Source organism: Miscanthus floridulus, chromosome 3, assembly GCF_019320115.1.
Source record: "Miscanthus floridulus cultivar M001 chromosome 3, ASM1932011v1, whole genome shotgun sequence".
NCBI lineage: Eukaryota > Viridiplantae > Streptophyta > Magnoliopsida > Poales > Poaceae > Miscanthus > Miscanthus floridulus.
In genome coordinates, this window is record NC_089582.1 from 7,099,446 (window position 1) to 7,115,132 (window position 15,687).

The 15,687-nt window shown below is 46.6% G+C and overlaps 3 protein-coding genes and 1 non-coding gene across 6 annotated transcripts; all 4 read right to left on the bottom strand.

The window, feature by feature from the left end:
* Positions 1–807: 807 nt before the first annotated feature.
* On the bottom strand, positions 808–2,358 carry LOC136541305 (putative disease resistance RPP13-like protein 1). Its single transcript, XM_066533128.1, has one exon. The coding sequence runs from the start codon at positions 2,356–2,358 to the stop codon at positions 877–879; it is 1,482 nt and encodes a 493-aa protein (XP_066389225.1). The 3' UTR covers positions 808–876.
* LOC136541306 (F-box protein At5g03970-like) lies at positions 2,300–7,396 on the bottom strand. Of its 2 annotated transcripts, none has more exons than XM_066533130.1 (2): positions 6,218–7,396; positions 2,300–2,411 (listed from the first exon to the last, which is right to left on the bottom strand). In XM_066533130.1, the coding sequence occupies exons 1-2, from the start codon at positions 7,320–7,322 to the stop codon at positions 2,380–2,382; spliced, it is 1,137 nt and encodes a 378-aa protein (XP_066389227.1). In that variant the 5' UTR covers positions 7,323–7,396; the 3' UTR covers positions 2,300–2,379. The 2 variants fall into 2 exon arrangements, with proteins under 2 accessions (XP_066389227.1, XP_066389226.1); XM_066533129.1 differs by lacking the exon at positions 2,300–2,411 and adding an exon at positions 2,861–3,947.
* A 3,164-nt stretch (positions 7,397–10,560) lies between these two features.
* LOC136541308 (uncharacterized) lies at positions 10,561–14,166 on the bottom strand. Of its 2 annotated transcripts, none has more exons than XM_066533136.1 (3): positions 13,758–14,166; positions 12,360–12,421; positions 10,561–11,822 (listed from the first exon to the last, which is right to left on the bottom strand). In XM_066533136.1, the coding sequence occupies exon 3, from the start codon at positions 11,750–11,752 to the stop codon at positions 10,910–10,912; it is 843 nt and encodes a 280-aa protein (XP_066389233.1). In that variant the 5' UTR covers positions 11,753–11,822; positions 12,360–12,421; positions 13,758–14,166; the 3' UTR covers positions 10,561–10,909. The 2 variants fall into 2 exon arrangements, with proteins under 2 accessions (XP_066389233.1, XP_066389232.1); XM_066533135.1 differs by having other exon boundaries at positions 10,561–11,918.
* On the bottom strand, positions 12,921–12,994 carry LOC136547729 (small nucleolar RNA R66). The gene has a single exon (XR_010781688.1). It is a non-coding gene; the product is annotated as a small nucleolar RNA R66 (small nucleolar RNA).
* Positions 14,167–15,687: the final 1,521 nt, after the last annotated feature.

Consider the following 15,687-nt stretch of genomic DNA (forward strand, 5'->3'; position numbering starts at 1 on the left):
CTGGAATTTACATCCAAATGGAAAATTCTCGGTGAAGTCACACTATCAAGCGTTATTACATACTGATATCCCAAACATTAACAAACTCATTTGGAAAATGAAAGCCTCACTGAAAATAAAAATTTTCCTGTGGTACCTACAACGAGGAGTTATATTGACAAAGGATAACCTAGTAAAGCGCAATTGGCAAGGTAGTAAAACTTGTTGCTTTTATCACAAAGAAGAGACAATTAAGCACTTGTTCTTTGACTGCCGGTTTGCTTGTTCAATTTGGTCTTTTATTCATGTTGCGACAGGTCTTTTAAAACCCCACAATATAGGTCATATGTTCAATGGCTGGCTAAGAGGTGTCAACAAAGATGTCAAGCTTTTACTCCTGTTAGGAGGAGCTGCGACTTGTTGGTCTATTTGGCTCAGCAGAAATGATATTGTTTTCGAAAAGAAAAAATTTGTTTCTCCTATGCAGGTTATCTATTTGGTTACCCATTGGCTACGTACTTGGGCTATCCTACAAAAGCCGAATTTGCAGGATACAGTTGTAGCGGTATCATAATAGTTGACGCAGGTGGCCAAGGATTTTTTTCTACCAAGCACATGGGTGGCGGTCTAGCTTACGAATTGATAGTCACTAGATTGTACCAGGTTTCTTCTCTTTCTTTGGCTATGTGCCTCATGTTAGGCAGACGCCGGAAGTTGCCCTCTTTGGCTTTGTATCAACTCGATGTATTGCTTCTGAGGTTTTAATAAAAGCTTCCTTTATAAAAAAATGAAAATGTAGCACACTTCAGAATTGACTCTGCTCTAACTTAAGACATCCTACCCGAAAAAAGTGAATAAAATTATATATGTTCCTGCACAAACCAGGAAATGATACAACTAACAGAATGTGGCACCGTCTTTCATACAGTGCTTCCTCTTTGCACCTGTAATTTTTCGCTCCCGAATCTCACAAGCATTGACATAGCTGTAGTAGGGGGGTATCTGAGATCTCCATGCTAGGACCTCAAATTTTCCATGTTTCTTAATGCTTCCATACAGCACATCTTGGACTCTTATCTCTGGAACCTCCTCATCGGGAAAGCGGTGATACTGATGACAAATCATGAAATCTTCGGAAGGTGAAGCCATTCTTCCATGCAGTACAGGTTTGTTTTGGTTTAGAAGATCAAAAGGATGCACACCGAATTTGGAGATATGCTTCTGGATGAACCCTCTCAGGAAGATCAGCACCTTACACCAAAAGTGTATGTTAAAATTGTCCCTCAACAAATAAGAGGTGATATATGCACAATTGATTGAACGATTCTGCAGTCTGGCTATCTCCATGGCCATTTGTGCAAACCTAGGGTGCGTCTCAGGATCCATGCTTCCAAATGTAAGTGTCTTGAAGAAATACCAGTAAGCCTCAAGGGACATGTACTCCAGAGTTAGAGCTGGTGTCGTTCCAAACTTTACAATCTTGTCTGAACAGCTTGTCACTATGATTTTACTACCACTAGGAAACCTCTGTTTGGAAGCAAGGTAAAACCTATTCCATGCATCTTCACAGAGATTGCCGTATAGTTCAATAACAACTAGCAGTCTCTTGCCTTTCTTCAAGTTTGACAAACAATTTCGACGATTCATTGCACATCCCTGTCTGAAAGTTAGCTCACCATCCATAAAATCACGGTTGTGCAGCCACAAGATTTCTGAGAAATAATCACGGACTCTTTCATCCTTGCAAACATGAGCGATTAGGGTACTCTTACCGACTCTGAGTGGACCAACAACTGGCAGAACATCCAATTCTTCGGAACTATGAGGTTTTGTGTGCAAAAGGAAATTAATGACAAGTTCTGCTTCCATCTGGCGACCAAACATGCAGTTACCCAGAAGGATATGCATGCTGTAAGGCTGGCGATACAGGCGAGGGTAACTCATCAAGAACATGACCAACTCATTCAGATCAACAATCATGGAGCTCAATCTGTCAAGCGCCTCTCGCAGTTGTTCCTGAAACTGTATACTTCGACTGGAGAAATAGGGATCCTTTGCAGAAGGTACCTTGGATAGGGGCATAAACCACCTAGCAGCTGGATCATTGCCATCTTCTCCATAGTGAGGCTGGTACCTGAACGCATCAAGTGCGTAATAACCTCGGTGCATGGCATCCCTCAGCATGCCCAGCTGCAGGAGCATGGCTTGATTTGTGATTTGCCGTCCCATGGCCTCCTCAATTATGACCTGTGCTCTGACAAGAGCCCTTTGTAGGCTTTCCTCCATGTTCAGTTTCAGTGGTGTTGACCACTTGTTGATGATGAAATTTATGGATCGAGATATCAGCTCACCCAGGACTGCAGAGAGGAAAGTTTCCATTTGGGAGTTCTCTCTTGCTCCTTAGGAAGACAACGCTGCAGGAAGGGTAAGAACTAAGAAAACACAAGATGAGTATTGATGTTTCTGAAACTCACTCTGTAGTCTGTATTCTATGCTTCACATCAGAACTCAAAGGAGAAGAAGGGCATATAAGAACAATTGGGCTCAAGAAGCAAAAACATATAGAAAAATCTAAATTGAGAGAGTCAATAGTCCATTCACATGTATGACTTTTGGGACCCTTACCTTAATATTCTTATCGACTTTTTATTTAGTTGCTTACACTTTCTACGGACTGTCTACTTCGATATGTACAGCCCTTGACTGTTGAATTCTGGCCCTTTCTACTGATTTTTTATTTACTTGCTTACACTTTCATACATCACTATCTACTATGTAATTTCTCTGTAGAGAACTTATGATACGAGAGTCACAGAAATCAGATTGTTAGATTACAATCTGATGTATGCTCTGTATAACCGCTAATAACTATATTAACCAGTGTCCTCTGTTGGACTTTTTGGCTAACTGACTGAACACGAGTTGCCTCTAGGCCAGAGTTTGCACTACAAATTCCCAACTCTCTGTGTTACTCCGTATTTCAGAAGGATAGCACTTTGCAAACATTATCTGAGCAATGGAATAGCACATACTCGGACAATATCTTGATTAAATATGAAAAATGTATCTTAAATCCTTTACAATCATGAAACTGCTGCTGAAGAGTACGTACAGATTACAGAATAAGAATGACTAAAAATCAATCAATATATGCATGCCTGTCCTATGGAATTTTTTTAACTGTTCAGAGTGCGATGTTACTGTCTGATCATTGACCACATCCAGTCACCCTTTCAACAATTTCTTGTGTTTTCTTCTGTGAGTGAACAAAACATACGACTCAGTAGACACAGTTAAGACCCATTCCTAGCTAGGACTTTTAAGAATTTCTGTATGAACTGAAGTACTGAAATCATCCATGCAGAACTCATGCCCTTCATATAGGCCTGGACGTTTTGATGACTGGTGCTTACGAAAATTTAATTGAATGCTTCAGAGCTTTGAACACCTCCTAATATTGAAAATGGCACAAACTGGATGTCAGGAATTAATATTTCCTTTCTTCCTCGGTTCTCATGTTTCAGGCCATAAGATATGTGTCAGAGGAATAATCCCTGCTATTCCATTGATTGATCAAGAGTTTATAAAGGAGTTACATGACTCTTCAACTACTAAGACTCTTCATTCTAGACTATACAAATTATAGGCTATTCATATTCTAATAATATGGAATCAAACTAAAATTAAGCAAAAGTTACACAGCACATATGGAAGCGCAGAACATTAACTTCAAATGCTTGTTTTCTTGAGCAAACATATGCACACAGAAGGGAAATCACATTCATTCTAGGATTCTTTGCAAGCTACAATTCAGGAGAACACAAAGACTTGAGACAAAACATAGAGCTCTTGAGTTAAAACCAAGAACCACCGAGAAGCAACTAAGTTTCCCCTTGACTGAGAAACCTGCACATAAGCACCTTATGCACCTGAACTTGGCCCCTCACCAGTTGAGGCAACTTCCATTGCTACAGAAATACACAAATTTAGGAAATAACATCAGCTGGTTGAAACCTATTACCGCTTATTAGAAAATGGTTTCTGACCGTGCACGAAAAAACATGTTGCTGGGCAATCAAACAGGCTACCAGGTAACAGCTACCCTTTGTGTGGCATTGATATCATCTATGTTATCAGGTGACATTGAAAGATCGTATCCAAGAAATTTAAAGTGTACAAGCTCATGTAGGTAATACCATTGTTTTTGTTTTTCCACTCTCCTACTGGGTAGTTTTTACTGGGCCAGCCAACATTTAGATAAGGTTCCAGACCCCATATTCTGCTCATTACAGGTATAACAGAGGACAAAACAATTCGAGGCATATCTGCAGATTTGAAGCATGGTAGCATACCCTATGTTACACGGATACTTCACTGAAGACGCGTATCGCGTATCCGATACGTATCTGATACGGATACGTGTCCGATACGCCTAGGATACGTATCCTCCGAGTATCCGATTTTGTATTATTTTCGTTGAAATCGGATACTCCACCGGACACGTATCCTGCGTCCCGATACGGCCCAGCCCAGTAGAAGCCCACGGAGCCAACCTCAGTCCCGCACGCCAACCTCAGTCCCGCAAGCCCGCAGTCGGAATCCCCCTCACGGCTGCGCCCGCGCGTCGCGCCGCAATCCCGCTCGCCGGCCGCCAGCCGCCAGCCACCGGCGACGAGCCTCCGCCTCCGCCTCCAGGCGCCACCAGCCTCACCGCTTCCTCCGGCGAAAACCGTTCCTCTCCGGCGCGCTACCTCCGTTTCGGGTGAGTCTAGGCGCATCGCCTCCTCCCACGGCCGGATCCTTGTCGGCCCGAGTCTGCGCGATTCGTGGATCCGGTGGCCCGGGTCTGCACCGTCCACAGCAGTACAGCACCACTCCTCCCCTCCCCTTGCTTCTGCAGGCCTGCAGCGCACCCCCTCCTCCACTCCGCTAGCCGCACGGATCCTCTCCATCGGTCCGTCCTCACCTCTTCTTCCTCTCTCTCTGCAGGTCTGCGAGGTAGTGCCGGCGACGAGGCCTCTCCAATCCCTCCGGCGAGCTCCCCTTCCAAAGTGGTGAGGTAAGCCGCCGCCGTCATCTCCTCCCGCAAGCAGGTCCAGCTGAGCCGGCAAATCTTGTCGTTTCTTCTATTCTACCCTCCTTGCTTGCTGTCCTCGCTTTGGGATTTCCCTTGCTGCTCTTTCTGATTGGGGGAATCGATTCGGGGGCGTTGCAGAAGAACGTGAACGAGGCGGTGGAGGGGCTCAGGGCCAAGGGTATCACCGCGGTGGGCGCCGTCTGCCACATCTCCGACGCACAGCAGCGCAAGAGCCTCATCGAGACGGCCGTCAAGGTCAGTGTTGGGTTCTTCGGGAAGGGGGTTTCAGTCTTTCAGAAGTGTTACATTACATTGTCAGATTCCTCCTCTTGTTGCTAAGCTATCCCATCAGGCCTCCCTGCAGTCAACGTTTTGGCAAACCTTGTGGGGAGCCTAGAATTAAGTTTGGAGTACATGTGCATCACGAAATCTGGCTGTTTTGTTTTATCATAAGTTCGTAGCTTTATTGCTCCACATGTCCAGTGAGATGACGGTCCACAAGGCTCATTACAAACTCTTGGGACTTGGGAGGCTGTTAGTCCAAACAGCAGAATAACCCAGATCCCAATTCACTCCCAAATGAGTTAAACTGTGAGCACAATTATTACATGAACGAGAAACAAAGGACTAAAGGAGATATACACCCTCCAGTAAAACTAGTTGTGATCAGATGCCGCAAGATAGTGAATACTTAAGTAGTCAAGTTTTAGTAATAAATTGATTGATAGTTGGTTACTTGGTTTTTCTGTGCAAATTTTGGACTTGGAGTCTTGGAGAACTCGAGAATGGACAATTGAAGAATGGAGATGCTTCCGGAGTTCTGGTCTTTGCTTTGGCTGGTACTTGCTATTGCAAGGTAATTTACTATCACTCTTTCACAATTTTAATATGCGCTATTATCTATATTTATTAAAAAAACAGTAAAACGTATCCGCGTGTCGGGTTTCTTAGGAAATTGCCGTATCCGCGTATCCGTATCCTTCCGATACCGATACGCGTATCCGTATCCGTGCAACTTAGAGCATACCTATATAAGGGTAACCCATTTTCTTTTATTGGATCGTGATATTCCACTTTACTAACTCATCGCTCATCACATACAAGCAGAGCTACTGCGACTGGGATAAAGATATACAGGGTGAACGCGGACGAGGCAATTACCTGGAGTGTGGAAGCTGATGTAGGGAAAAATGCTGGAGAAGGCAGTATCCCTCGATACCTTTGTGACCTGGAGAGACTTCAGATCAATGGTGAAGAGCCCATCACCCGTCCTCACATAAACGACACCAACGCCATCCACAAAGCTAACCACATCAGGAAAGGCTGAAATGGCACCAGCAGGGAGCAGCGTGTCGAGCTGGACGGCTCTGGTCTGTACCCAATTCCCATGTCCACGAGACGGCGCCTCCCTCGCCCACAGGTAGATCGTGGACTTGCCTGCCGTGGCGAGTCCCAGACGACCATCATCCCTAGCGGCGAGCACAACGCGCTGCCAGTCGAAGCGTGGCGGCGGCAGGCGCACCACCGCCATCTCCCGCGTGCGCAAATCGAACTCCAGGGCCGCCGCCCCCGTCTGGAACGCGAAGTAGAGCGCGTTCCCCGCGAGCGCGCTGGGCGCGAAGTCGACGTTGTCGTCGGGGTGCCGAGCGGACGCGGGCGCGCTCCAGGTCCCCGTCTCCGACGAGTAGACGTGGGCGAACATCTCCGCGTGGTTGGTGCCCACCACGACGACGAGGAAGTGGCCACCGCCGCCGCCGGAGCAGTCGAGGTGGTCGCAGGCGGCGGCGGCGGCGGCGGAGCAGAGCACCGCGGCGTTCCAGCTGTAGGGGTAGTGGGGCGACCAGGGGAGGCGGGGCAGGTCCGTGCGGCGGCCCGCGGCGGGGTCCCAGACAGCGAGCTCGCAGTCGACGGGCGCGTCGTGGCCGGTGTCCCGGCGCAGAAGGGCGCGGCCGTGCCGGGCGTCGAGCGCGCGCCAGCCGCCGAAGAGGGGTGCGGGGCGGAAGGTGGAGGAGGGCACGAAGTGGGTGCCCGCGCCGGCGCTGGAGAGGAAGCCCAGCATCGGGGGCGAGGGAGACCCCCCGCGGTGGAGGTGGAGGTCGCGGTAGCGGCGGCGGAACCGCGGGCCCGTGACGATGCGGCGCCAGCGCCTGCAGACGAGCGCGGCCCGGACGAGGCTCGCCGGGTCGGCAGGTGGGAAGCGCAGCAGGACCTCCTCCACCAGCTCCTCCATCAGCGCACTCGCCGGCGGTGGCGGATCTGCTTCCATGGTGGATGATGATTAGTGGTTGGCCGGGTGGGCGCGAGCAGCGAAGGCCGGCGGAGCAGGTGTAGAAGAGGAGGGAGTGGGAGGAGCTGCTCTATCTGCTTTTGCCTTGACCCGGAGAGTGGAGAGGCGTGCGTGGGACCTATGGGGTCCAGGTGGGGCCATGGGAGCAGAGAGATAGAGACTTGGTCGTCAGATTCAGCTAATTTTCCCCACAACCGAGCATGCTGAATATTCTGCTAAGTGCCTGGTAATAATGGATTCACTAGTTAAGGTTTCTATGGTCAGCAAATGAACATCACTTTCCTGTACTTCAATATGGAATATTGATCCATAGGACCAAGTCTCTATTTGACACAATATAAGAAACTTATGATTTTTCTAAGGTAAAAAGCGCAGGTAAATGATTCATATACTGCTGAAAATTTTGTTTAATTTTTGAACATTTAACGACCTCAAATGAAAAAACTAAAAACCAGAAAGATGTAGATATCGTGGAGAGCTACAATTTTTATATAAAAATCATCTTCATCCGAGATCGTATGGAAACGATACAATTTTTCTAAGGCTGAACTTCTAGTGGGCCAAAAACGGCATAAACCGAATTTCAAAAATAGGATATTCTGAATAAAAAGTGAAAAGTAGAAAACGGTCAGGAAAAAACACTTAAATCGTTTCAATTCCATTTTCGAATTTGGTATTCCGTATTTCGTACCGAATTTGAATTTGTCCAAAAATACGAATTCAAGCAGGTGAAATGTAGAAAACGATACGGGATGGTACGGGATATATTCCGGCCGTTTTCATCCCTACTTAGGTAGACGTCTTCCACGGTTCCATATAGCATAGGCAAGGTATTGGAGCACTTAGCCACACATGTCGATTCTGAAGCATCAGAAAGAGAAAACCAGGGTAGGTTCACCAGTGATCCAACACTTTTGCTGTTCTGGACTGTTTGAATTGCAACAAGGTTTTGGTAGCAGTCTTTCAATAAGCTGAAACCAAGAGGTTGGGAGGAAATTGGCAATTGTTTCATTCAATGCCTATACACAGTGTGTCAGTATCAGGTTCAGGATCCATCTGGAGTAAAACCTATGGCAAGGAACTCTACCATGTCCCATCTCCCATGGAAATATATGCCTCAGCGTCATCAGTTATTATGTAGATAAGCACTTATATTTCTTTTTTTTTCTCGAATACGCAAGGGCATTGCGTATCATTGTATTAAGAAGATAGAAGTTTAAAATACAAGAGAGACCGCTCCCAGCCCGACGGTTACCTCAAAGGGACTACATTTTGACTATGACAACCTTGGGATCCATTGGATCAACCTAGACTACGATCTAGCAAAGGTGCCAGACCGCGCTGCTCCACCAGTCATCGCCCTGGATACTGTGAACAGCTCATCAAGCGCCTCGACGTTTGCTTCCGATAGGGTGCCCTAGAAGCAGGCCCGGTCCTATCAATTTATAGACCTGGAGCGAAGCCTGGGAGATGGGCCCTTCATTATAATTATAATAATATGCATAAAAATTCTATCCATCTTTTTTTTTCTTTTTCCACTTCTATATAAATGCGTGCCTTTTGTCAACACGAGTGCACTGGAATTTTAGAAATACTAGATTCAGTTTAACGTTAAAATAAAAATGAGTGTTAGTAAATTACCAAGTATTTTTTTGGCGAGAGACAAGTGGAGAACAGGGATAATAATTATTCACTGCCCTGCACCATCAGGAATTCCCCAATCCCAAATTAGATCTGAGTCTTATATTCTAAAGAATAACGACAGGGGGCAAAGGCAATTAAGCAAATTAAACATTGATTAAACAATCAACAATGGGCTTAGGGAACAGGGGCAATTGGGCACGGCACTTTACCTGAACACGTCTGGACGCAAGGACGTCTCGTATAGTCGTAGTGTCGTACTCGCTTGGCTGGGAACGGAGTTATGGAGCGAGCAAGCGGAGTAGCCAGTGCGCTGCGCACGGCCGATCGGCGACGGTGACGCCGGACGGCAGACGTGAAGGCGCGCCGCGATAAAACCACGAAGGAGAGCGGCCGCGACGGAAGGAAAATCGATAGACTCTTTCTTACGTGCCTGGTATTTCGTATGGGCCATATATATATATATTTTCTATTGCACCAGAGTATTGCCAACTAGCTTACATACTTGAGATTGGGCCCCTAAGCTTCAAGGGCCCTGTGCGTGGGCACAGCTCGAACCCCCCCAGGGCCGGGCCTGCCTGAAAGTACGAATCATACGAACGCTTGCCTATAGAGGAGATCAGTGCTGAAGCTGCTAGGATCCCCATCTTCTTCATGAGAAGTACTTCGCCGCGTTTGGATGCCGGGATGTGGTCCATCTGCTAAGCAGCAATCCGTCTGCTCCTAATGGGCAGTGGTCCGCTTTGGTGCCGGCTTCTGCTTGGGCAGGGAGTTGATGAGAGGTGGCTGTCTCATTACCTGGCCTCCCTCGGTGTGGGCGTGACCTCAGCGGTCAGCTGGTCGGTTGCCTGAACGACACCCGTTGCCGTGCCATCGGCCGCCTCAGCTTGTGGTCCGGCATCCATGCACTGGACCGAAAGCACAGCCGTGGTGTGTGCCTTCGATGGTGAGGACGGTGGGACCTCCGTCCCCTCCTGGTCGCCAGATGCACCCGCATGATCAACCTGTCCCGTCGTGGTTGGCTCTGCATCACCGGTCCCCCCATGCCCCAGGGACGGACGCTCGACCTTACCACTGCCTGGAACGCCGGAGGGAGGGGTTGTTGCGCCGCGGGGACCGCTGAGAAGCCCTGCCTCCAGAACCATCTAATCTGAGGCCGGCTGCCCTCCAGCGATCGCCTCGCCAATAGAGGTTGGGTCTTGCTCAAATCTGGGCGGTACCAGCAGTCTGTGAACATAGGTGGCGATGTTCTAGGCTGCTCCGTTGTGCCACGATGACCGCTAAGTAGTCCTACCTCAAGGACCATCGAATCTGAGGCAGGCTGTCTTCCCACGATCAACTCCAATGGACATATGAAAATGTAGCAGTACAGTCTGATGATGTTGTAACTGTAACCTGTGACACTTTACAGGTTTTATTTACACTGCCCTGTGTGGCTGTGCTGTAACTTGTGGCATCCTAACCCCCCCCCCCCCCCCCCCCCCCCCCACCCCAAAAAAAAACTATGTTCCTACATGAGACAGGTAATTACAAAATTAACAAAATGTGGCTCCATCTTTCATAGAACGCTTCCTCTTGGCACTTGTAGTCTTTCGCTCTTGAATCTCATAAGTACAGCCAATGACAATGAGTTCATCACATGATACAAGTATTTATAGATTACAATCAAGTGACTTATCGTTTCAACTTCTAAAGTGATTCATATTCTAATATTGAGGTTGCTATCTGGGGTGACAATGAGTTCATCACATCCCTTGGAAAATTGCCTCAGCATCATACATATGAAAATTCAGCTAGAATTCGACGATGTTGTAACCTGTGACATCTTATTTATTGTACATTTTGACTGTAATGTAAATTATGGCATCAGACCCAAAAATAGCAAATAAAAATAAGTTCCTGAATATAGGCATATGATGACAAGATTAACAAAATGTGACTCCATCTTTCATAGAACGCTTCCTCTTGGCACCTGTAGCCTTTCGCTCTCGAATCTCACAAAGATAGCTATAGTACGGTGGTATCTGAGATCTCCATAATAGGACCTCAAATTTCCCATGAAGTTTAATGCTTCCATACAGGATATCTTGGACTCTTATCTCTGGAACCTCCTCTTGGGAAGAGTGCTGATACTGACGACAAAGCATAAAATCTTCAGAAGGTGCAGTCATTCTTCCAATCTGTACATATCTGTTTTGGTCGAAAAGTTCATATGGATGCACGCCGAATTTGGAGACATGCTTCCGGATGATCCCTCTCCAGAAGTTCAGAACCTTGGACAGTTGTGCAAGTCTTGGGTGTGTCTCTGGATCCATGCTTCCAAATGCTTCATGTGATAGGTGCTTTAGAGTTAGAGCCTGTGCTGTTCCAAATTTTGCAACTCTGTCTAAACGGCTTGTGACTATGATTTTACTTCCGCAACAAAAGCTCCGTTTGGAAGCAAGATAGAACCTACTCCAAGCATCTTCATAGAGATTTCTAGATAGTTCTATAACAACTAGCAATCTCTTTCCTTTGTTTGAGTTTGACACTTGATTTTGATGTTTCATTACACATCCTTCTCTGCAAGCTAGCTCATCATGATCGGGATTAGCTGGATCATAAGTCTCATCATCACTATCACGCGTGTCGATATAATCATCATGATCGAGAATGTCGTCATCACTGTCATTGCCTAAATGTAATCGCTGAAGTAATTCTAAGTCCTTCACATTTTGAACCTCGTCTCCAGCGTCCTCGTCAGCAACCCTTTCATTGTCTACTTCCATTCAGACGCGTGTTTGCACATTTGCTGCAGGGACACCAAGTGACACTAGCTCCTTTAACCCTTGCAAATGCCTGCTCCAAGAAAGCATCGGTCTTGTCAATCCATTCTTCGGTCCACGAACTCTGACTAAAGCAGCCCGTGTACATCCACTCACGGTCATCCATCCTCTAGCATATCAGCGAGTAATATAAAAAATCACGTTGCATCTACATGTTCCTATACTATCTAATAGGTGAAGATAGATCATAATCCCACCCGAGGATGTATAGATGGGGTTGGTTTCCATCTCTACTCCGATCTGAGACAGAATTTTGGCAGCATCTCCCCGCTGTTCTCCAAATACAGGTCCTGGAAGGGAGATTGTGTATCCGGAGAACAACAGGGAGATGCTGTCGAAACTCTATCACGGATCGGAGTAGAGCATGGAAACTAACCGCATCTACACATCCTCGGGCTGTCCAAAAAACGTGGACAATTCGAAACAGATACGGTTATAGATATGCAAAGATCTGCATATTTCCAACCGTATCTCTTTCGAACGGGAGACGTCTAGCTAGGTTACGTGATATACGAACATGATATGGAAAGAGGGGTGTAGGATGCCTCACCTTGCTGTCTTGCAAAGTGACGAGTCGAGGATGGTGGGGAATGATCCTTGCAATAGCCTTTCCTGCAACAAACAAACATAATAGTGTCAATTGTAAATTTCAGCTATTGGACGAAAACAACGGTCTACACGAACTAACTTCTGCTATATATATTGGTCATACGTACTAATATGCAGATTGGTTGATCAGCAGCTCTACAGTAACTAAAACTGAGAGCTCCTGCACAATCTACAGACCAAGATATTATCCCATGAATTATCTTTTTTCCTTAGTGTTCTATGGAATAAACATCCCCAGAGTCAGAGGGGTTTAAAGCAGTTTACAGTTCAGCATTATAGTCACTACATGTTCTTCACCCAACAAAAGTTCATATTTATCTCTCCCAGAAAGCAAATAAAGGATCATAGCTCCTCAGCTGAGCAATACAACTGACTCTAGCCACGGCAATGCAGTAGAATTTCACTGCTCGGAGCCCAGTGCATTTCATCATCCACAACCAGATCAATTGAAACTAGGCTCTAAATACAAAAGCGTAAGAAAAGGTGATCGATCTCATCTGTGGCCCTCAGGAATCATGCTTTTGATATTCATCAAGGAAGAAAATCTCAGATCTCAAAGATTGTGCCATCATGGGGCTCACACAACCGGATCGAGCACAAAAAACAAAACAAAACAAAACAAAACAAAAATAAACGAACAGAAATCTGGAAGAACTTTTTTGCCGGCAAATTTGGGAGAATGTTATTCGCTGCGCCTCACGGTGGTCAGTAGGTGAAGCGACTCAAGATCGCCGGAAATCTCGCCCCACTGGAAAATTCGAGCCCCGGAGAGAAATATCTGAGGGATCGACTCATCAAGGGGCTCGAGTCTCGTTGGATTTCTCATCACGGAATCAAGCACCAATCAAACACGAAAATTCTGTTTTCCCTGGAAGCCACATTACCAGCTCTTCCGGAAAAAACAGAGAACACAAATGAATCAACGATCATGTTTTTCCTTAATCAAAAGGGAAGGATAGCGGACAACTACTATAATATGTCCAGTACTGCAACGACTTTAGTGACTAGTTTGGCAGCCCCTGCACTGCCAAAGCTGGCTGGAACCTTTTGCAAACAAGACAATCAGCAATGCAATGCAATGATATGGGTGCAGCTGACTGAAGTGGTATTTTTCATTGTTATCAACTGTAATTGATTTTGAAAAAGACCGATGAACATACAGAAAGCTAAATGTACAGAACTACAGAGCTACAAATCCTGCTGATCATTTCGAAATAGCTAGGAACATTCAAATCAAAGGAGATCAATGAATAATGCAGAATCGCATGCTGAAATGAAAATAGATCAGATCCGAATACAAATTCATAAAGCATAAAGGGAAGAGAAGGGGTAGGCATACCTGTTGGGTGGCCCACGAAGACCTCAAGAAGGGCCCACGAAGACCTACTGCCCTGCTGGCTTACTGCCGAAGAAGACGCCGGGGGCCGACGCACCGTGCGAGAGGTGGCACTGGAGCCGGTGCCTCCGGACGGCGGCAGGGTCGCTCCACGAGGAAGGGGCGGCGGCGGGGTCGCTCGGCGAGGGGCGGATGTCGTCGGGGTCCGTCAGCGAGAGGGTGGACGGCGGCGGGGTTGCTCGGCGAGGGGCGGACGGTGGCGGGGTCGCCCGGAGAGGGGCGGGCGGCGGTGGGGTCGCCCGGTGAGGGGTGAACGGCGGCGGGGTTGCTCGGCGAGGGGCGGGCGGCGCCGTGGGCGGGGCGGGGCGCCGAGGGCAGGCGACGCTGGGGGCGGGGCAGCGATGCCGCACCGGTGGCGGGGCGCGGTGGAGCGCGGCGGGACGCGGTGGGGCGGGGGTTGGCGGCGTGCGGTGCGGCGCGGTGTGGTGTGTTGTGTGCACGAGGGTGAGCGCCGGGGGTGCTAACCGCTGGGGGCATATAAAGGAGTATGTCGAGTGCCAAGATCTGGGGCACTCGGCATTATTTTTTTTAATTTTTATTACGGCCCGATACTGTGCAGTGGGGCCGGTCGACGAAGTTGCCGAGTGTCCCCTATATGACACTCGACAACTATTCTTTTCGCCGAGTGTCAGATACAAAACACTCGGCAAAATAAATCGATATTTCATGCTCCACCGTCCTCCTTCTTCATAGCGTGTTCTACTAAATTTGTTACGATGTAATTTAAAAATACCTTGTCAAATTCACTCAACAATGCATATTTGATTTTTTACGAATATTAATCCATTATTTCATGTTATAGCTCAAATTCAATATATATCAATTAAAATTCTATAATTGCAGTTAATAAATTAAAATTATCAAAAGGATCTGAAAAATTACCAAAATTTGGCGTGAACCAATCTATGTTGTCTATTGTCTATACAAAAAGTTTTGAAGTCAAACCCCAATTCGACCGTCACTTTGACTCCAAATCTTACTGGATCCTTCTAAGCGCTACGATTCTTCTGAGATGCTTCTGTTTATAAAGGTCGTACGTGACAAATTGTGCGAAACCTTCTCAATTTTTTTTCATAGTCTCCACGTATGATATCAGGAGATCTTGACAAATCTCGTCATTTTCAGACTTCGTTTGTTTTTTTTAGAATTTAAAAACCATTCGGCCACATGTTCGTGGTCGTGTTTCCTGAATAAAATGTTCGAAAATTCTTTTTTCATTTCCCGAGTAAGGCCCCAAAATGGACTCAATAACATGAATATGATTTCTCCACTCAATTTATTCCATTATTTGTATCACTTGCAGTTCAAATTTGACTTAAACCAAAAAAATCCTCTAAATGCAATAAATTACTTAAATATAGCAAACAGATGGAGAAATATACCAAATTTTAACATGTAGTACCACATGTTGTATGTGGAGAGTAGAAAAAGTTTGGAGGGCAGGAGAGAAAAAAATTATTATTTTGCTGAGTGCCACTAAAAACACTCGGCAAAAACATTACTTTACCGAGTGTAAACAAAAAACACTCGGCAAAAATATTAGTTTGCCGAGTGTCAAGCAAAAACACACGGCATACCTTGTCTTTGCCGAGTGTCTCTAACGGACACTCGGCAAAGTTCTAACGGCAGGGTGGCGCACCCAACGGATGTCAGATGGCCGCCGCACGCCCAACACACGTGACTCCATTTTGCCGAGTGTCCGTGTTTGCCGAGAGTTTTTTTGTATTTTGCCGAGTGTTTTATATTAGGCACTCGGCAAAGTTGACTTTTGCCGAGTGCTATATGTTTGCCGAGTGCCCGATGGAATGTACTTGGTAAACCCTCAGGCACTCGACAATTCTACTGTTTTCGGTAGTGATGCTTTACAGAGGGT

Excerpts from the sequence above, each read along its gene's own strand:
- LOC136541305 (XM_066533128.1), bottom strand. The coding sequence starts at position 2,358 with ATGGAAACTTTCCTCTCTGCAGTCCTGGGTGAGCTGATATCTCGATCC.
- LOC136541306 (XM_066533129.1), bottom strand. The coding sequence starts at position 7,322 with ATGGAAGCAGATCCGCCACCGCCGGCGAGTGCGCTGATGGAGGAGCTG. Across the intron at positions 3,948-6,217 it reads CATCAGCTTCCACACTCCAG|CAATGGAAGTTGCCTCAACT; the intron begins GTAATTGCCTCG and ends GTATTTCTGTAG.
- LOC136541308 (XM_066533136.1), bottom strand. The coding sequence starts at position 11,752 with ATGGAAGTAGACAATGAAAGGGTTGCTGACGAGGACGCTGGAGACGAG.